This window comes from Hippopotamus amphibius, chromosome 4 (genome assembly GCF_030028045.1).
Source record: "Hippopotamus amphibius kiboko isolate mHipAmp2 chromosome 4, mHipAmp2.hap2, whole genome shotgun sequence".
Taxonomy (NCBI): domain Eukaryota; kingdom Metazoa; phylum Chordata; class Mammalia; order Artiodactyla; family Hippopotamidae; genus Hippopotamus; species Hippopotamus amphibius.
In genome coordinates this window covers 188,291,997-188,313,745 of record NC_080189.1, presented here as the reverse complement: position 1 = coordinate 188,313,745, position 21,749 = coordinate 188,291,997, and the positions used below count along the sequence as shown (strand labels likewise).

Here is a 21,749-nt window from a genome sequence, read left to right as displayed (position 1 = left end):
AGGTGGAATTACGGGGTGACGGCTGTGAAGTGGGTGTCTCATGGTTTCTCCTTCCCCAGGTGTCCTGTCCCAGGTGCTGGTGCAGGTGGTGGGCCCAGGACTATGGAAGACCCTCTACCTCCCATGCTTGGTCTCTGGTCCTCCATCACAGACAGTGCTGACTGCTGGGACTGGATCCCTCAGCCCCAGGGACAGGGCTGGAGGGACTGGGGTTTCGGTTCTGGGAAGCACAGGGTGCATCCTGTCTCTCCAAAAGGCCTCTGCACCTCCAGAGACACATCACAGATTCAGGGGTCCCCGCAGCTCCGTCCCGTGAGGACCCAGGACTCAGCCCTGCGTTCCTGCCCCAGGAGGACAGGGAGAGGTCAGGGTGCATCCAGACACCCCCTCCCTGCAGGGACCGCTCCCGCCACCAGGGGGCGCGCAGGTCACCAGGCAACCAGAGGACAAGTTTCAGGGCAGGTGCAGGGGATGTCCCGGGGGGGTTCCTCTCAGAAGCTGGGGTCTCCCCACGGGACCCTTGCCTCCCCCACAGGCTCCATCCATCGTGATTCCAGGGAGCGTCCCTGTCTCTGAACGTGGGACGTTGTTTCGTGGAGTCAGGTGTATCCGTGCTTCCCCGTCTATCTTGCCACGGGAGTCTTACCAGCTCGTCTCTGCCAGTGTTAGTGCCTCTGTGTGCAGGTCAGGGTTTTCCATCCCGTGGACAATAGAGGTTGGCCGTTTTGGAGGAGCTTTTAGATAAAACATCAGAAAATGATCCATTCCAGAAATTACTGATAAACTAGACTCTGTTAACATTAAAAACGTGTGTCTCACCAAAGACACCATTCAGGAAATGAACAGACAAATGTGCACAAGGAGAATGTTTTTCCAAATCATATATCTGACAAAAGATGGTGTTCATAGTGTATTAAGAACTTCATATACTATGTGGGGAGCCCTGCACCCGTGCACCTCAGGGCTGGGCCCCAGGAGCAGGGCAGAGGGAGGCTGGGGAATCAGGGGCTCCTGTCAGGTTCAAAGGTGACATTATTATGAGCAAACGTGTGCTACGAACCCTCTTCATTTTCCCTCCCTGAACTCCAGCTTCGCACATAACAGGAGACAAAGGCAGCAGGTTGGTTAACCCTCTGTCATCATCATGTCAACACTGAAAGAGGCTGGGTGACACAGGGGCAGTGTCACTTCTTTAGTTTCAAAGTTTTCTTTGTATAAAAGTGTGGTTATTTCTGGTGTGATTAGATTGGGTCCTCTGCAACATGCCATGAGCTGGCATAAGAAAGGACTTTGCACAGCGCATCGTAGACAGAATAATAAAACTTCCAACATCACTAATCAAGGGTCCTCCTTGCCTGCACCTTCCTCTGCTTGGGATGTTGTTATTCAGATTACAGTAAGGTCGTAGGTAGTTAAAATAAAAATATATATACTGCAAAGGACCATTCTTTATATTGTGAGCATTTTAAACCAATATACATAAATTAAGTATGAAAGTATACGTATGAAGTTTTGACACTTGCAGATCTATAAAAGTGCGGATTTTTAGAAATCATCTGAACACATGCTAACCACTTTAATATGTACTAGAAAAATGCATGAGATTTGAAATCGTCCAGCATTTTTTCTTATGCTTAGGAAGTCTTGTCCTGTTTTAACCTGATTTCAGTGTGTCTCATAAACCAGTTGCTGCCCTAACCCAGATTCACATATTGAGTGACTGGCAGGAAAGAGACCTCACCCAGGCACAGAAAGACCACAGGGAGCGTGACCTCCCTCCATCCCCACTTATAAGAGCAGGCCTTCCCCATATGCCAATTTTCCCTCAAGCACTAGGGTAAAATCCAGGCTTGGGCTGTGCCAGCTCACAGCTCTCTCATCAGACAGGTGTGAGGTCTTTGGGAAGGCAGAGCTGTGATCCTGAAGAAGATGAGGCTGTGGGGTCTTCTCCTCTGCCTGGTGACAGCTCCCCAAGGTGAGGGTCTCAGGTGCAGGGCATGGGGGTATGGGGATGGTTGTGACGACAGGTGACTAACAACGATGGATTCTCCCTGTGCCCAGGTGTGCTGTCTGACGTGACACTGCAGGAGTGGGGCCCAGGACTGGTGGAGCCCTCGCAGACCCTCTCCCTCACCTGTGCTGTCTCTGGAGTCTCCATCACAACCACCTATTATGGTTTCAGCTGGATCCTCCAGGCCCCGGGGAAGGGACTCGAGTGGATGAGGGGCATAGATTATGATGGTGACAAGTACTACAGCCCATCTCTCAAGAGCCGCACCTCCATTTCCAGAGACACATCCAAGAACCAGATCTCCCTGCAGCTGAGCTCTGTGACCCCCGAGGACATGGCCGTGTATTACTGTGCAAGCTGCACAGTGAGGGGAAGTCCGTGTGAGCCCAGACACAAACCTCCCTGCACGGGGCCCATCCCCACCAGGGGGGCTCAGGACCCACCGGGCACAGGGCTGAGCGCAGGAGCAGGTGCAGATAGGCTGGGAGGGGGTTTCTGGTTAGAATCCCTGGGCTCCTTTCCCTGACCACCAGCTCTACTACAGAATTTCTGCTGTATTCTAATCTTTCATTGCTGTGGTTTATGTTGCTTTCAGAAAATATCAGATTTACTCAGAAATTTAGCATATTTTTTCTACTTCTGGAAGGAGCTCTGGCAACACCATAATTCTCAAGGTGAGTCTGAAATCCTCCAACCTGGTGAACGTCCTGAGAAACTCCACGCGGTGGTAAGCCATGCAGTGAACCTCATCACTCAGGGAGTCCATGTTTGTAAATTCACACACTCAGTGAAATCTATCTGCAGCCCTAAAGGATGTGGCTGTTGTATTTACAGTCTCACATGGACGTTTACAATGTGACCAGCACTTGAACCACCCAGCACACACACCGTCCCTCCTGAGGTCAGTCAAGCCTCTTCCTTCTTGCTTCAACTCCCAATAAGTCAGCCTCTTGTGATCAATTTACTGACATAGTTTTTGCATTTTTGTGCTATGAGTTGATAATGTCCTCACTAAAACTGGCCCCATGTGTAGGTCGGAAGTACAGGCTAGTGTCTCTAAGCCCAAAGTGCTGTGTTCTGATTGAAGTTGAAAATGTCTATGACAGAAAAAGTTCTTTGGGGCATGAATTACATAGTCATGGTGGTAAGCTTGATATTGACGTTACAAATACAAACATTATGTTTGTAAAAACAATGCAGTCTCACTTTTGGTATTTGAGGCAGCCTTGGAAACTAGGCTTAATTCCAAACACAAGTGGGAAAATGGAAGTTTAAGTCCAAGAAGATGGTGAGCTGGACTGGAAGGAACTCGACGATGAGGAGAATTCAAGTGCAGGGGGTTCCGGCTCCGGAGAATTCTTGCTAAAGGGAGGGGAGGCCATGAGAGTCAGACATCACCTGGGAGACAGCAGGTTTGCTGAATGGGATCAGATATTGAGGGCGATTCCATTTCAAGTATAGGAATTCTCTCTAACCTGTCTTAGCAGATTTCTTGATAAAACTAGGCAAAGATGGACCCAAACCCTAGAAGTCAAGACCTAGTTGAGGAAAGCACTTCAAGAAGCCTGATTAAAGTGTGGTTAAGAGGTCCTTGTCCCCTTCACAGTCAGGGATCTTGTCTTCAATGCCATAGTTCTCTGAAAGTCAAAAATTTTGTCCCAAACAACGTGAAATCCTTCTGGTCATTCCTTCTCTTGCTGGCACCTCTCATCTGTGAGCATCTCCTGGCTCTGAGAAAGGTGGAATTATGGGGTGATGGCTGTGAAGTGTGTGTCCATTGTTTCTCCTTCCCCAGGTGTCCTGTCCCAGGTGCTGGTGCAGGTGGCGGGCCAAGACTATGGGAGACCCTCTCCCTCCCTGCTCGGTCTCTGGACACTGCATCACAGACAGTGCTGACTGCTGGGACTGCATCCCTCACCCCCCAGGGGAAAGACTGAAGTGACTGGGGTGTTTGGGAACTGGCCATAACACAGTGTATATGGTATCCCTGCAAACATTAGTGTCTGTCTGCAGAGACACAGCAGAGAACCAGTTCCCTGTGACGCCCGGCTCTGTTATATCTGAGGACCCACCAAGTGTTCGTGAGCTACACAGAGTGAGGGGAAATCAGTGGGATTCCAGACACAGAGCCCCAGCAGCTGGACAAGGAGGCCTGCGGGGGTGTGTGGGACCACCAAGGAGGGCTCACTCTCAGCAGAAAATGCAGAGGACCACCAGGAAAGCCAGGGCCCCTATTCTGGAGCAGGTGCAGAGGAGGACATGGAGGGGTTGTCTCTGAATTCTCCGCCGGATGGTTGCCGACCCGGGAAGCTTCATCCACAGTGATTCCAGGGAACTTTCTTGTCCCTGAACTTGATTCATTTTTCACAGAGTCAAGGGTGTCCCTGTTCCTCCAACTATTTAAGGACCAGCTACACAGAAATACTTCTTCATGACCGCGTGTTTTTAAATACGAGTTACTACACAAGATATTAAATGTCTAATAACTAATAATACAAGTTTAAAAGCTTGTATTATTATATGCATTATATATAAATATATATTTCACCATTTATAAACATTTAAGAGCCTGAATAGCTCTTGTATTCAACATCCAATCTTCCCTCAAAGATTCTTCTTTGTCAGAAGAATCTGCAATTCCTGATATTCTGAAGAGTCCAACCCACTCCTGTTTCACACAATGCCTTTCACCTGAATAGCAGGAACAATGTGGTATGTTTGGAAATTAATGTCAGTGTATCACTGGAGTTGTGGTGCGCCCCAGAGGACATTTGGCAGGGTTTGAAGGCGGGAGCTTGGCAGAGACCCGGGACTGGGGAGGGATGCTGCATGGTCTGCATGGATTGTGGAACCTGGGGCCAGGTCTCTCTGTGCTCGACCTGAGTCCCCAGGCTGGGACAAAGCTGACTTGATTGTTTTAATGTTTTCATCTTCCCACCTGTACCTGTATAGATAATAAGTATCTCAGCATGTCCTGTGCAATGATAGTTTACCCATAGATAACTGATAGATGTAAAACATACAAGGCAGATATCAAAATTTTCATTGGCTGTATGTCTAGAAGCCTGTTAGTTGTAATTTTTCTCACCATACCAATATAACCAACATACATGGTGCCAGAAAAGACTGGAACTTCACCAAAAGGTTTCTAATGTGTGCAATTTTTTTGACCTGGGATAGTACAACCAGGAAAGGCCCTTAGTGGCATTGAGAAACAAAAAGCCCCTGAAGCTGGAAAACCTGACTACTGATCAGTGATGCTTTCAGAGAGTAATCTGGATCAAAAGGGGGAAATGTGAAACTAAAAGGAACAAAAACCTCAATTACATCCCGTTAGGAGGCCGGAAGGGGGAGCTCTCCTACCCGACAATGCTAACTTACACCAAGAGAAGACGGATGCTGCCTCTTTTTTCCCAGCAAGAACTCAGCCCATGAGAGACTATCACAGCTCAGCCAATGACACCCATGGACTCTGGGTTTGCTGTCACCCTCAAAGCTTCCTTTTCCCTTTTATAAGTGTGTTTGCCTCTACGTTATTGCTGGGAATTTGCATGTGGCTCACCATGGCTGCAGACCCAAACTGCACGTCTTTGTTGATGTCCAATAAACCCATTCATATAAAGAAATAACTAGCAATCCATTTGGTTTAGCTCAATAATTCACAAACTCTCTGGCACTTATGTTTGTTCTCATGTAATTTGCTCCGCAGGTCACTGAGGTGGACATCTGTGTCAGAAACTGTGCAGAAATTACTAGATCTTCACCAATAGGTATATCACCTCCTGTCAGGAGCACAAAGTTAAAATTAACGTCATCTCATGTCTTGCAGAATTGTGGTGGCCACACTCTCTCTTATAAACAAGAATCTTCCAGGAATGTCTGTGAAGTGAGGACCACATGAGAAGGGAGGTAGCTAGCTGAGAAACGTTGAGTGCGAATGTTTCTCCATCGCTGGTGTTTATGATTGGGGCTGAATCCACCAGCCTCCAGGGAAGAGGCTGGAATGGAGGGGATGTGTAAAAGCTGGTGGCAGCTCTTATTACAGCCCATCTGTCATGAGTAGCATCTCCATCTCCAGAGACAAGTGCAAGGACCATGTCTCCCTGTATCTAAACAATGTGACCACCAAGTACAAGGCCAAGTATTACTGTGCAAGATTCACACTGAGGGGGAGTCAATGTGGGCCCCAACAAAACCTGCCTGCAGGGACACAGAAGGTGCTGGGCTTCAGGGCATTTCCAGGACCCGCAGGGGGCACTCAGGACCAAACAGCACAAATTCCAGACCCGGGAGCAAATACACAGTGGGTTAAGGAAGAGGCTTCCTGTTGGAATCAGTGATTTTCTTTACAGGCTCTCAGCTGACCCCAGGGACATTTCAGGTTTCCTACCAGCTCTAATTTTATATTTTTTATGTAAACACCAAATGAGGAGGTAACATCATGTGTTTGGAAATGAGATATCACCCCTGAATAGGGACATTTCTTTTAAGTTCCCATATATTTATTTTAATACTGACAAAAGGTATATTCTGAGGGTACTTATGATCTGAGAAAGACCAGCACAGTCCAGTCACTCCCTGAGCTCAGCTCATGACTTCTGCCCTTCGAAAGGCACACACGACCTCCACATGGTTATGAGAATCTCCCATGGACAGCTGCCCCAAGGGGTCTTGTTCTCCCGGATGCACTGTATTCTACCACGGGTCATCCACTGGGGTGGACACTGCTGATCAGGGATTGCCCTCATCTGTATCCATGTCTGCATCTCCTGGATGGGGAAGCAGCCCACCTGAGGGATGCAGCTCTCAAATTTCCACATGAATCAGGCAGGATGATAAGCAAAGGGACATATTCCCATCCTAGCACTGCTGGGGCAGCTTCTGGGCAGGGCTCTGAAAGCAGTTTCGGGGGCCATGTTCTAATATATCAACTTCCATGCAGAGAATCCACAAAGATAATGAGAACCTGCTGGACAGAGACCTGAGCCCTGCCCACCCTCTCCTGTCCGTTGATTGTCCCAGGAAACCAATCTCAACACTGACCTGTGTTTCCTACCGTGCATTTCTCACTAAGGCTGTCCTAGACCACGAGCTCCAAGCACTTAGAACCCCTCTCACTCTTCCCAGCTCCTCCGCCAAGTGCCAGACACCGTGAGGCTCACTAATGAGTCTCAACAGGAATGGCAGGGCTTGAGAGCAGATTATAGAGCTCTCATAGGTTTGAAAAGAAAAAATGAAATGTCATAAACTAGTGAGATGATGCAAAGTCATGAGTCATGAAAGAAATGTTGAGACATTGGGATTAAAATTTCAAACCTTGTCTCTTTCAAACTCTAGGCAAAGGGGATGAAAGACAAGCCATAGTGTGAGCTAGATTTTCCTCTGATGTCCTTGCTTTTGTGTCCTTTGTTTACTTGGAGATTCCCTAGAGTTTTCATAAAGCAGGAGGGAGATGCATGTCTTGCCTTGATTTCTTGCCCTCTTTTGTAGAAGACCCCTGTTGGTGTGGGGTAGGTGTGGGGACAGGTGAGGCATCTACATCCTATGGCTGAGCTTCCTTTTCCTGAATCTGTGTCTTTGTTGTGACCATCCGAGGTGTTCTCAGTTCACACTCCTTATTGGAGACAGAACGTTCATGGGGGAAAAGGGGATGGGAGCGTGGGGGTTCCCTGTGTAGCATCTATACATATGTAGCCAGTCACAGGGAACATGCAGACACCATCAAAGGTGAGCACAAAAGTAAATGAGGAACATTCACACATTGGATACAACTCAGCACTAAAACCAGTGCCTGCCTGATTCAAACACAGCACACACACATTTCCTGGGACAGGGTGGGAAGGGGGTGGAGTGGGAGGGAGGAATTACAGAGGAGCAACGGGAAAGATTTTGGGGTGAAAGATGGAGTCACTAGTTTGGTGTCTGTGATGTTTCCATGCTGTACACACATGCCAATACTTAAAAAAATATACATGGTAAATATGTGCACAGTCTTATATGTCAGTTAGAACTCGACACTACAAATAACCAAATGCATGTACAGAGAAGGAGCTTTAGAGACACAGATGGTGTCACTTGAATGTCAGACACCAATGTACCTGCATGCGCCTTGTTCCTCTACACATCCTCTAGGAAAACACTCAATAATAAATACAGCGAAGGAAGACCCAATCTCATTACACGGAGAGGGTTCTGCATTCCTCACTGGGTACCTCTTCTTGTGGCTTGACGTGGGTTCTGAAAGCAATCGGGTTCAGTGGCAAAGAGCATAGGCTCAGATCCTGGGGCTACCCTCACTACATATGAGATGTTGAAAATGTACCCCAGTCCATCTGTACTTCTGCTTGTAGTTATTCATCTAGAAAATTGTATCTGTGCCTCCAAAATCAGCTGGAATGCACACGTCTGCTCTCAGACACTGTCCTCTCTAAAGAGACCACCCCCACGATTGCTGTATCATCAGAGGACATGCAAATAAGGTCCTCCCTCTGCTGATGAAAACCAGCCCGGGCCTGACCCTGCAGCTCTGGGAGAGGAGCCCCAGCCCCAGGATTCCCAGGTGCTCTCAGCCAGGGATCAGGACTGAACTCAGATGACACATCATGGAGTTTGGGCTGAGCTGGGTTGTGCTTGCTGTTATTTTACAAGATGGTTTATGGAGAACAAGAGATACTGAAGATGTGAGTGGATATGATTGAGGAAAACAGTGGCTGAGTGACAGTGTCCTGAGCAGGAGGTCTCTGTGTTTGCAGGGGTCCAGTGTGAGGAGCAGCTGGTGGAGTGTGGGGGAGGCTTGGTGCCGCCTGGGGAGACTCTGAGACCCCCATGTGCAGCCTCTGGATTCACCATTAGTAGCTCCTGGATGAACTGGGTCCACCAGGCTCCAGGGAAGGGGCTGCAGTGGGTCTCATGCATTAATAGTGGTGGTAGCACACACTATGCAGATTCTGTGAAGGGCTGGTTCACCATCTCCAGGGACAATGCCAAGAACGTGGTGACTCCACAAATGAACAGCCTGAGAGCCGAGGACACGGCCGTGTATTCCCGTGTGAGAGACACAGTGCTGGGACATCTGTGTGAGCCCAGACACACACCTCCTGCAGGGAGACAGGAGGGGGACGCAGGAGGTGCTCAGCACACCTCCTTGGGGCAGCACATAGGATTCAATACTTTTGCCTTCAGCCACAGGAGCAGGTGCAGATGGTATTTAAGGGCTGGTTTCCTGTCAGGAGCTGGGGCTTCCTCTCCATAGAGCAGTTCTCCCTGGGGAACATCTCTGGACCCATGCTTCTGTGCTTACACATTCACCGTGATGGTTTTTGAAATAAAGGAAACAAATGTCTCAGTATGAAAGGCAGAGAGTCACAGTTAGAGATGCAGATTTTCCCTTGTCTAAATCTCCTCTACATTCAGCCATTGCAAAAGTATCACAGTGGATTTCTTGAGTTGAACAAGAGGAAAACATAGGCACAACACTCTGTGACATAAATCAAAGCAAGATTCTTTTCGACCCACCTCCTAGAATCATGGAAATGAAATCAAAAATAAACAAATGGAAACTAATGAAAGTTAAAAGCTTTTGCACAGCCAAAGAAACCATAAACAAGACAAGAAGACAACCCTCAGAATGGGAAAAAATACTTACCAATGAAGCAATGGACAAAGGATTAACCTCCAAAATATACAAGCAGCTCATGCAGCTTAATACCAAAAAAGCAAATAATCCAATCCACAAATGGGCAGAAGACCTAAATAGACATTTCTCCAAGAAGACAGACAGGTGGCCAACAAACACATGAAAAGATGCTCTACATCACTAATCATTAGAGAAATGCAAGTCAAAGCCACAATGAGGTACCATCTCACACCGGTCAGAATGGCCATCATCACAAAATCTAAAAGCAACAAATATTGGACAGGGTGTGGAGAAAAGGGAACTCTCCTTCACTGTGGGTGGGAATGTAAGTTGGTAAAGCCACTATGGAAGACAGTTTGGAGGTTCCTTAAAAAACTACAAATAGAACTACCGTATGACCCAATAATCCCTCTACTGGGCATATACCCAGAGAAAACCATAATCCGAAAAGAAACATGTACCATAATGTTTATTGCAGCGCTATTTACAGTAGCCAAGACATGGAAACAACCTAAATGCCCACCAACAAATGAATGGATAAAGAAGATGTGGCATATATATACACAATGGAATATTACTCAGCTATAAAAAGGAATGAAATGGAGCTATATGTAATGAGGTGGATAGACTTAGAGTCTGTCATACAGAGTGAAGTAAGCCAGAAAGAGAAAGACAAATATTGTATGCTAACACACATATACGGAATCTAAAAAAAAAAAGAAAAAAAAAAAGATGGTACTGATGACCGCTGTGACAAGACAAGAATAAGGATGCAGATACAGAGAATGGAATGGAGGACATAAGTTTGGGGGCACAGGGGGCAAAGGGGAAGCTGGGATGAAGTGAGAGAGTAGCATAGACACATTTACACTACTAACTGTAAAAGAGCCAGTGGAGAGTTTCTGTATAACAAAGGGAGATCAACTCAATAACGGGTGATACCTTAGAGGGCCAGGACAGGGAGTGTGGGGGGGAGTTGTGGGAGGGAGGGAAATTGCGGATATGTGTATAAATACAGCTGATTGACTTTGGTGTAATTCATAAGCTGGTACAAGAGTGTAAAGCAATTATATTCCAATAAAGAGGTTAAAATATATATATATATATCGGTATAATTTGAATTTAAGGAAATCAAGAAAACAAAACAAACCAAAACAAACCAAAAAACAAATCAAAACAAAAACATCGTCCCCATACTCCGGATCCTGCTCCATCAGTCTTTCCCCGGTTTTGTCCCCTGAAAGCAGCCCTGCGAGGACGAAGATTCACTTTTCATGAAGTGAACACAGTGGTGCATTCGTGGCTCACAGCTCAGCCTGAAACATTCTTTAATGAAGGAATACGAAAGCTTGTTGACAGATGGACAAAGTGTATTGAAAAGCAAGGAGATGATGTCAAAAAATGATGTACTTGTCTTTGCTAAATGTTAATTAAAATAGACTTTAGAGCCAGAGGGCAGATAATTTTTGGCTCACCCTTGTATTTCCTTCTATATGAATGTGAATTAGCCAGGGACTCCTGCACCCCACCAGCTCATATGAAGGCCAGGTCAGGTGCGGGCATCTGTTCCAGTGCAGCTCCTGATTCCACCTGCAGAATAATGGGCTCACCTGGTTCTAGTTGTTCGATGACAGCCCTTCCTCTCCCCTGTCCCACAGAATCTTGGCTCAGTTTTCAGGTCCAGACTACAGGCTCTAGGCTTGTCCTGTGACTCTTGTTCATCCTGCTCTAGCTGACTCTCCTATTATCTACATTCAGGCAGGCAGGTTATTTATTATTTAATTTACTCTAGTGATATTATTGAAATGATAGAAGCAATATGGGACTCGGTTCACAAAATGCTATGGAGGAAAGGGCATCTCACAGACAGCAGGTTCTACATCAGTCAGTGTACAGGTGAGATCACTGGTCTGAGGGAGCATTTACCTTCCCCAGACTCACAGGTGTGACATCTCAGGCCAGAGTGGAGCCAGGGTCACATGTACAAGGGTGTCAGTCAGAGATGGGGACTCACCTTGGACTTTCTGTTCCCAGGAGATAAGACACCACGGATGACGCTGATGACAGCATCCCACACCCCTGGCAAACCCATTATACAGTTCAGACACGCTGTGACTACCTGATTCCCAGCTCACATCCTTGCAGACTGAGATGCAGATGCTGAGGCCACATCCTCTGTGCCCATAGTCAGACGGGATGGAGCTGTGCTCTGCTCTCCAGCTCTACATACTCACATGACCTCAGGCCCAGTCCCAGCACTCAGGGACCCAGGGACTCGGGAAAGCTGCTTTCAGGTGGAATTTTCAGGGAACCTGCTTTCTGAGGTGGGGGCTTTCCTCTGACCATGACACTCTCATCCTCTGCAAGCCATTCACTGTGAAGGTTCACTTCCAAGTATCGTGCCTGTTGTCTCACCCAGGGTGGTGGGGACTATGTGAACTGAGCTCCCATGTCACTGTCAGACACAGAGAGAAAGAAATAATCACTTCTAGGAAGAGTGAGCCTGTGCACGGTGACCAGGACACAAGCATAGCATATGGGAGGGTTGAGCAGCGTCCAGGAGTGTCTGTTCTCAGTCTTTGGTAACCTTGGGGTTCCTCAATGTCCACCCACAAGGAGGGGGTCCTGAGGTTCCCGGTGTCCCTGCAGACACTCAGTTGTGCACAGAAAAATGCTGGACAGGCTACTGGCCAAGGCAGCCGTGTTGCAAAGATGTCCATTTCATCAGAAACGAACACCTTGTCCACAAAACTAAGTGTATGTTTAATTGTTATGTAAAAATCCACCTCCGGAGCAGCTCAGTATAATATTTAAGCTGCTTCAGATGAAGAAATGCTCACCTACATTAAGTGAGACACTAAAGAATTTGTGAATTAAACATTCAATTTTACCCAACTAAGGATTACATAAAGGTTTTGTCCCCAATATTTGCATATCAAGGAAATAAACATTAGCTACCATAGGAAGAAAAACATAAGAGTTTGTGTGTAACTGTGCGACCCTGAGTGTGTGGTGGGTATTTGATAAGTGAAGATAAAAACCTCCACGGGATTAAAGTCTATTCCCAAAATCTACAATTGAAGTTGGACAAGAGCTGGTTTCCTGACCAGCCCTTCAGCATCACTTCATTCCTGGACAAAGAGGCCCCCGGGCATGGGGAGGGCACCAGGTGGGGCTGAGTTCTCTGAGGGCACAGTCAGAACACCCCTCACAGGGGCAACTCCAGACACAGGGACCTCCCTTCACTACTTTCTGCTTTTTATACAAAGGTCCCTCCCATATGCAAATCTCCCCTTAGGCCACCAGGTAAAAACAAAGCACCAGTTCCCATAAATGCAGGCTTCTCCTCCAGCTTGAGGAGATTTTCTGGGAGGCGTGAATCTCATCTGCAAGAAGATGAATCCACTGTGGTTCTTCCTCTTTCTGCTGTCAGCTCCCAGAGGTGAGTGTCTCGGGGATTCAGACAGGAACACACGGGGAAGCTGCCTCTGAGCCCAGGAGTCATCGTGCTTCTCTCTGTCCACAGGTGTCCTGTCCCAGGTGCAGCTGCAGGAGTCGGGGCCCAGCCTGGTGAAGCCCTCGCAAACCCTCTCCCTCACCTGCACGGTCTCCGGATTCTCAATAACCAGCTATGCTGTGGGCTGGGTCCGCCAGGCTCCAGGAAAGGGGCTGGAGTGGCTTGGTGCAGGTTATAGTGGAAGCGCATATTATAACCCAGCCCTGAAGTCCCGGCTCAGCATCACCAGCGACACCTCCAAGAGCCAAGTCTCCATGTCACTGAGCAGCGTGACCCCCGAGGACACGGCCGTCTATTACTGTGCAAGATGCACAGTGATGGGTAGTCCCTGTGAGCCCAGACAAAAACCTCCATGCACGGGGGCCCATCCCCAGCAGGGGGCGCTCAGGACCCACCGAGTACAAAGCTGAGCCCAGGAGCAGGTGCAGGGGGTAAGCTGGGTGGGATGCTTCTCAGAGCCTGCGCTTCCTCTCCCTGCTCAGGAGCTCCACCAGAGACCCTCTTCTCTGTCCTAATGTCTCAATGTTGTGGTTTACGTCCTGCTCAGAAAGGTATGTGTTTATACATTTTAATTTTTATATTGAAGTCAGGTTGATTTTATACACACACACACACACACACACACACTGCCCAGCAGGTAAGATTGTTTTTTTCTCTTTATATTTCTTCTTTTTCTTTTTTTCCTAAAGGGCCAGAGGACTGGTCAGTTATAAATTTAACGTGCTTTTCAATGTGAAATGTGTCTACGACACTACTTCAAGTCGCCAATGGCTTACTCTTTGACCACACTCTCCTAAATTGCCTCCTACCTTCATTAATTGTTACACACTCTTTATTTTGAAATATTTGAGGCATGAAAAAGAGGCCTGTATACATAATCATACTCTGGTAATATAAATTATATATGTTATGTAATTATATCGCGTCTTCTTACAGGGTCTCAATACAGCACTGAAGCTCACCATTATTTTCCCGGGGAGTCTGAAGCGCGAAGCTGGTAAATGTCCTGAGAAAGCCCAGGAGACTATTCAACATTATAATTATTTTTATTTGTTTTTTGGTTTTGTGCATTGGGAAGGAAGAGTCAGACCCTCCTTTCATCACCTGCACAGAACAGCTGGCGTCTGCGGCATGCAGTGCTGTAGACGCTAATGCCAGAGTCACCCAGCACTGCACGTGCAGTGCCCCTCATTACACACAGATTCCACAGTTGCAGCTTTTATTACCACCCACAATACATACTGTCATTTCCTCATCATTCAGGGACATGTACAGTGTGGCCGGTTCCTTGAAGCACTCAACACACACACACACACACACACACACACACACACACACGTCCCCATCTGAGGTCAGTGAAGGTGATACTCTCTTTCTTTGTTTCAACTCCTGTCATGAAAATGAGCACATTTCTGGCCCAGTTTAGTGGCGAGATTTTCACATTTCTGCGGTTTTGGGCAATTGTTGAACGTAACCCCAGGCACAGTGCTGAAGAACAGTCCAGTGTCCCCACACACAAATGGCAATGAGTGGACTTAGGAGAAAATATATGTGCCAGGTCAGCTGCATTCAGACATGAGTTATATGGCCTTGGGCTGTGAGATTGATATTCGTGTTTCCAAGAAAAATCTCGTGCAGAACATGAAGACAAAACTCACTGTTGCATATTGGAGGCAGCCTTGGAACCTTGGCTTAATTCCACATAGAGCCGGGCAAGTGGAGACTTGTGGCCAAGACGAGGGTGGGGTGGAGTGGATGGAAAATTACTAACAGAAGAAATAAAGGCTATGGGGATTCTGGTTCCATGGACTCTAAAGGATTCTTGCTAAAGGGAGACCAGGGTGATGAGATGTTATGTGGATGAGAGGAGGTTTCATGGATTTGAAAAAATATTGAGGGTGAGCAGATCTCACGGGTGGGGGATTCTCATTTTGCTGACTTAGCAGGTTCTTGATAAAACCTGGAGATGCAAATACAAACACAGAAACCCACAGGTGATGCCACGTTGAGCAGAGAATTTCAAGGAGCCCACTGGCTAAGATATGTTCAATGATATTTGTCACAGTTAAGAAGAGTAATATTGAACATGCAAGGAAACCAGGGATGCACTCACACGTGCGCCGACACACACGTGACCACCTGAGGCCTCAGTGAGAAGAGGCCCATCTGCAAGCAAAGGAGAAAGGCCTGAAGAGAACCGCAACCTCCTGACACCTTGATCTTGGACGTCTTGCCTCCTGGTCAGAGTGAAATACATTTCTGTTCTTTAACCCCCCAGTCTGTTATCCTGTAATGTCCACACCAGCCAACTAACACCCACATGATAGAGATGCAGATACATGTATAAGGAAATGTAAGCAAGATGATGGGAAGGAAAATCATCCATCCTGCAGGGGCGACTTGATGGTCATCCCCCGACAGACATGCAGGTGCCTCCTGTAACAGGCTTCAGAATGCATAATAGGGTGTGGAATGATTGCTGGACAAATTGATGTCTGAATTATATTGGTTTGACTATAAGTTGGAAATGAGTAATATAAAAATGGATTAAAATTAACGTGCAATGTTTCTTATAAAACACAGCTCAAATTTTCAAGACAGGGTGTTTTAAAGTATATCCAAAATTCATCACGGGATTGCAAAGTAAAGCGTTGTGGACATAGGATGTGAGGTGAAGAATTAAGATACATAACAACAAAATAGTAGAACACGTACTATTGAACTGTGTTCACTGCATTTGTAATAAAGATGCCAACACAGTGTGAAGAAGCGTGTAAAGATGGGTGTGTGACTAAAGAGAAGAACACAGCACTTGTTTCTCAAGCACCTCAGAGTTAGAGCAGATACAGAGCAGGTGTGCAGGGAGCAGGGAGGAGGCCCAAGGAGGCTGGGAGGGACGAGAGCAGGAGGGCAGAGGAGCCCAGCTCTAGGCGTCAGTATCACATGTGACCTCAGGACGTTTTCACAGGAAACCCTGGGAGGGAACAGGAGTCCTGCTGTGCTGATGGTCACCCCCCTGCCCTCTGCCTCTCCCTTGTCCACACACTCCTGCTCTGGAAGCAGAGACCCTGTGCTCAGTGAACAGAAGCTGTGTCCACCCTGGATCTCAGGCAGCACTCTCCTGCAGAGCCCCAGAGAGGGACCAGCCATGAGCATCTTTATACAGAAACATGCCCCCACCTGCTCATCACACCCTGGGCTCAAGGGGAGACACAGCACCTGTGCTACTCAGAGTCAGGGTTCTCATCTTCACCAACGTAATTCTCTGCAAGTCAAAGATGTAATCCATAAGCACATGAAAACCTTCTGACCATTCCTCCTCTTGATTCCTTCTCCCTGCTGTGAGCATCTCCTGGCTCTGAGGAAGGTGGAATTACGGGGTGACGGCTGTGAAGTGGGTGTCTCATGGTTTCTCCTTCCCCAGGTGTCCTGTCCCAGGTGCTGGTGCAGGTGGTGGGCCCAGGACTATGGAAGACCCTCTACCTCCCATGCTTGGTCTCTGGTCCTCCATCACAGACAGTGCTGACTGCTGGGACTGGATCCCTCAGCCCCAGGGACAGGGCTGGAGGGACTGGGGTTTCGGTTCTGGGAAGCACAGGGTGCATCCTGTCTCTCCAAAAGGCCTCTGCACCTCCAGAGACACATCACAGATTCAGGGGTCCCCGCAGCTCCGTCCCGTGAGGACCCAGGACTCAGCCCTGCGTTCCTGCCCCAGGAGGACAGGGAGAGGTCAGGGTGCATCCAGACACCCCCTCCCTGCAGGGACCGCTCCCGCCACCAGGGGGCGCGCAGGTCACCAGGCAACCAGAGGACAAGTTTCAGGGCAGGTGCAGGGGATGTCCCGGGGGGGTTCCTCTCAGAAGCTGGGGTCTCCCCACGGGACCCTTGCCTCCCCCACAGGCTCCATCCATCGTGATTCCAGGGAGCGTCCCTGTCTCTGAACGTGGGACGTTGTTTCGTGGAGTCAGGTGTATCCGTGCTTCCCCGTCTATCTTGCCACGGGAGTCTTACCAGCTCGTCTCTGCCAGTGTTAGTGCCTCTGTGTGCAGGTCAGGGTTTTCCATCCCGTGGACAATAGAGGTTGGCCGTTTTGGAGGAGCTTTTAGATAAAACATCAGAAAATGATCCATTCCAGAAATTACTGATAAACTAGACTCTGTTAACATTAAAAACGTGTGTCTCACCAAAGACACCATTCAGGAAATGAACAGACAAATGTGCACAAGGAGAATGTTTTTCCAAATCATATATCTGACAAAAGATGGTGTTCATAGTGTATTAAGAACTTCATATACTATGTGGGGAGCCCTGCACCCGTGCACCTCAGGGCTGGGCCCCAGGAGCAGGGCAGAGGGAGGCTGGGGAATCAGGGGCTCCTGTCAGGTTCAAAGGTGACATTATTATGAGCAAACGTGTGCTACGAACCCTCTTCATTTTCCCTCCCTGAACTCCAGCTTCGCACATAACAGGAGACAAAGGCAGCAGGTTGGTTAACCCTCTGTCATCATCATGTCAACACTGAAAGAGGCTGGGTGACACAGGGGCAGTGTCACTTCTTTAGTTTCAAAGTTTTCTTTGTATAAAAGTGTGGTTATTTCTGGTGTGATTAGATTGGGTCCTCTGCAACATGCCATGAGCTGGCATAAGAAAGGACTTTGCACAGCGCATCGTAGACAGAATAATAAAACTTCCAACATCACTAATCAAGGGTCCTCCTTGCCTGCACCTTCCTCTGCTTGGGATGTTGTTATTCAGATTACAGTAAGGTCGTAGGTAGTTAAAATAAAAATATATATACTGCAAAGGACCATTCTTTATATTGTGAGCATTTTAAACCAATATACATAAATTAAGTATGAAAGTATACGTATGAAGTTTTGACACTTGCAGATCTATAAAAGTGCGGATTTTTAGAAATCATCTGAACACATGCTAACCACTTTAATATGTACTAGAAAAATGCATGAGATTTGAAATCGTCCAGCATTTTTTCTTATGCTTAGGAAGTCTTGTCCTGTTTTAACCTGATTTCAGTGTGTCTCATAAACCAGTTGCTGCCCTAACCCAGATTCACATATTGAGTGACTGGCAGGAAAGAGACCTCACCCAGGCACAGAAAGACCACAGGGAGCGTGACCTCCCTCCATCCCCACTTATAAGAGCAGGCCTTCCCCATATGCCAATTTTCCCTCAAGCACTAGGGTAAAATCCAGGCTTGGGCTGTGCCAGCTCACAGCTCTCTCATCAGACAGGTGTGAGGTCTTTGGGAAGGCAGAGCTGTGATCCTGAAGAAGATGAGGCTGTGGGGTCTTCTCCTCTGCCTGGTGACAGCTCCCCAAGGTGAGGGTCTCAGGTGCAGGGCATGGGGGTATGGGGATGGTTGTGACGACAGGTGACTAACAACGATGGATTCTCCCTGTGCCCAGGTGTGCTGTCTGACGTGACACTGCAGGAGTGGGGCCCAGGACTGGTGGAGCCCTCGCAGACCCTCTCCCTCACCTGTGCTGTCTCTGGAGTCTCCATCACAACCACCTATTATGGTTTCAGCTGGATCCTCCAGGCCCCGGGGAAGGGACTCGAGTGGATGAGGGGCATAGATTATGATGGTGACAAGTACTACAGCCCATCTCTCAAGAGCCGCACCTCCATTTCCAGAGACACATCCAAGAACCAGATCTCCCTGCAGCTGAGCTCTGTGACCCCCGAGGACATGGCCGTGTATTACTGTGCAAGCTGCACAGTGAGGGGAAGTCCGTGTGAGCCCAGACACAAACCTCCCTGCACGGGGCCCATCCCCACCAGGGGGGCTCAGGACCCACCGGGCACAGGGCTGAGCGCAGGAGCAGGTGCAGATAGGCTGGGAGGGGGTTTCTGGTTAGAATCCCTGGGCTCCTTTCCCTGACCACCAGCTCTACTACAGAATTTCTGCTGTATTCTAATCTTTCATTGCTGTGGTTTATGTTGCTTTCAGAAAATATCAGATTTACTCAGAAATTTAGCATATTTTTTCTACTTCTGGAAGGAGCTCTGGCAACACCATAATTCTCAAGGTGAGTCTGAAATCCTCCAACCTGGTGAACGTCCTGAGAAACTCCACGCGGTGGTAAGCCATGCAGTGAACCTCATCACTCAGGGAGTCCATGTTTGTAAATTCACACACTCAGTGAAATCTATCTGCAGCCCTAAAGGATGTGGCTGTTGTATTTACAGTCTCACATGGACGTTTACAATGTGACCAGCACTTGAACCACCCAGCACACACACCGTCCCTCCTGAGGTCAGTCAAGCCTCTTCCTTCTTGCTTCAACTCCCAATAAGTCAGCCTCTTGTGATCAATTTACTGACATAGTTTTTGCATTTTTGTGCTATGAGTTGATAATGTCCTCACTAAAACTGGCCCCATGTGTAGGTCGGAAGTACAGGCTAGTGTCTCTAAGCCCAAAGTGCTGTGTTCTGATTGAAGTTGAAAATGTCTATGACAGAAAAAGTTCTTTGGGGCATGAATTACATAGTCATGGTGGTAAGCTTGATATTGACGTTACAAATACAAACATTATGTTTGTAAAAACAATGCAGTCTCACTTCTGGTATTTGAGGCAGCCTTGGAAACTAGGCTTAATTCCAAACACAAGTGGGAAAATGGAAGTTTAAGTCCAAGAAGATGGTGAGCTGGACTGGAAGGAACTCGACGATGAGGAGAATTCAAGTGCAGGGGGTTCCGGCTCCGGAGAATTCTTGCTAAAGGGAGGGGAGGCCATGAGAGTCAGACATCACCTGGGAGACAGCAGGTTTGCTGAATGGGATCAGATATTGAGGGCGATTCCATTTCAAGTATAGGAATTCTCTCTAACCTGTCTTAGCAGATTTCTTGATAAAACTAGGCAAAGATGGACCCAAACCCTAGAAGTCAAGACCTAGTTGAGGAAAGCACTTCAAGAAGCCTGATTAAAGTGTGGTTAAGAGGTCCTTGTCCCCTTCACAGTCAGGGATCTTGTCTTCAATGCCATAGTTCTCTGAAAGTCAAAAATTTTGTCCCAAACAACGTGAAATCCTTCTGGTCATTCCTTCTCTTGCTGGCACCTCTCATCTGTGAGCATCTCCTGGCTCTGAGAAAGGTGGAATTATGGGGTGATGGCTGTGAAGTGTGTGTCCATTGTTTCTCCTTCCCCAGGTGTCCTGTCCCAGGTGCTGGTGCAGGTGGCGGGCCAAGACTATGGGAGACCCTCTCCCTCCCTGCTCGGTCTCTGGACACTGCATCACAGACAGTGCTGACTGCTGGGACTGCATCCCTCACCCCCCAGGGGAAAGACTGAAGTGACTGGGGTGTTTGGGGACTGGCCAAAACACAGTGTATATGGTATCCCTGCAAACATTAGTGTCTGTCTGCAGAGACACAGCAGAGAACCAGTTCCCTGTGACGCCCGGCTCTGTTATATCTGAGGACCCACCAAGTGTTCGTGAGCTACACAGAGTGAGGGGAAATCAGTGGGATTCCAGACACAGAGCCCCAGCAGCTGGACAGGGAGGCCTGCGGGGGTGTGTGGGACCACCAAGGAGGGCTCACTCTCAGCAGAAAATGCAGAGGACCACCAGGAAAGCCAGGGCCCCTATTCTGGAGCAGGTGCAGAGGAGGACATGGAGGGGTTGTCTCTGAATTCTCCGCCGGATGGTTGCCGACCCGGGAAGCTTCATCCACAGTGATTCCAGGGAACTTTCTTGTCCCTGAACTTGATTCATTTTTCACAGAGTCAGGGGTGTCCCTGTTCCTCCAACTATTTAAGGACCAGCTACACAGAAATACTTCTTCATGACCGCGTGTTTTTAAATACGAGTTACTACACAAGATATTAAATGTCTAATAACTAATAATACAAGTTTAAAAGCTTGTATTATTATATGCATTATATATAAATATATATTTCACCATTTATAAACATTTAAGAGCCTGAATAGCTCTTGTATTCAACATCCAATCTTCCCTCAAAGATTCTTCTTTGTCAGAAGAATCTGCAATTCCTGATATTCTGAAGAGTCCAACCCACTCCTGTTTCACACAATGCCTTTCACCTGAATAGCAGGAACAATGTGGTATGTTTGGAAATTAATGTCAGTGTATCACTGGAGTTGTGGTGCGCCCCAGAGGACATTTGGCAGGGTTTGAAGGCGGGAGCTTGGCAGAGACCCGGGACTGGGGAGGGATGCTGCATGGTCTGCATGGATTGTGGAACCTGGGGCCAGGTCTCTCTGTGCTCGACCTGAGTCCCCAGGCTGGGACAAAGCTGACTTGATTGTTTTAATGTTTTCATCTTCCCACCTGTACCTGTATAGATAATAAGTATCTCAGCATGTCCTGTGCAATGATAGTTTACCCATAGATAACTGATAGATGTAAAACATACAAGGCAGATATCAAAATTTTCATTGGCTGTATGTCTAGAAGCCTGTTAGTTGTAATTTTTCTCACCATACCAATATAACCAACATACATGGTGCCAGAAAAGACTGGAACTTCACCAAAAGGTTTCTAATGTGTGCAATTTTTTTGACCTGGGATAGTACAACCAGGAAAGGCCCTTAGTGGCATT

The 21,749-nt window shown here is 47.6% G+C and overlaps 3 gene segments (V, D, J or C); all 3 read left to right on the top strand.

Moving 5' to 3' along the window:
* Positions 1-1,929: 1,929 nt before the first annotated feature.
* Positions 1,930-3,907, top strand: LOC130852043 (immunoglobulin heavy variable 4-30-4-like). The segment is given in 3 exon segments: positions 1,930-1,975; positions 2,062-2,391; positions 3,807-3,907. Coding segments are annotated over 3 exon segments (477 nt in total).
* Positions 3,908-13,016: 9,109 nt separating this feature from the next.
* Positions 13,017-13,574, top strand: LOC130852042 (immunoglobulin heavy variable 4-38-2-like). The segment is given in 2 exon segments: positions 13,017-13,089; positions 13,174-13,574. Coding segments are annotated over 2 exon segments (447 nt in total).
* Positions 13,575-18,458: 4,884 nt separating this feature from the next.
* LOC130852041 (immunoglobulin heavy variable 4-30-4-like) lies at positions 18,459-20,436 on the top strand. The segment is given in 3 exon segments: positions 18,459-18,504; positions 18,591-18,920; positions 20,336-20,436. Coding segments are annotated over 3 exon segments (477 nt in total).
* Positions 20,437-21,749: the final 1,313 nt, after the last annotated feature.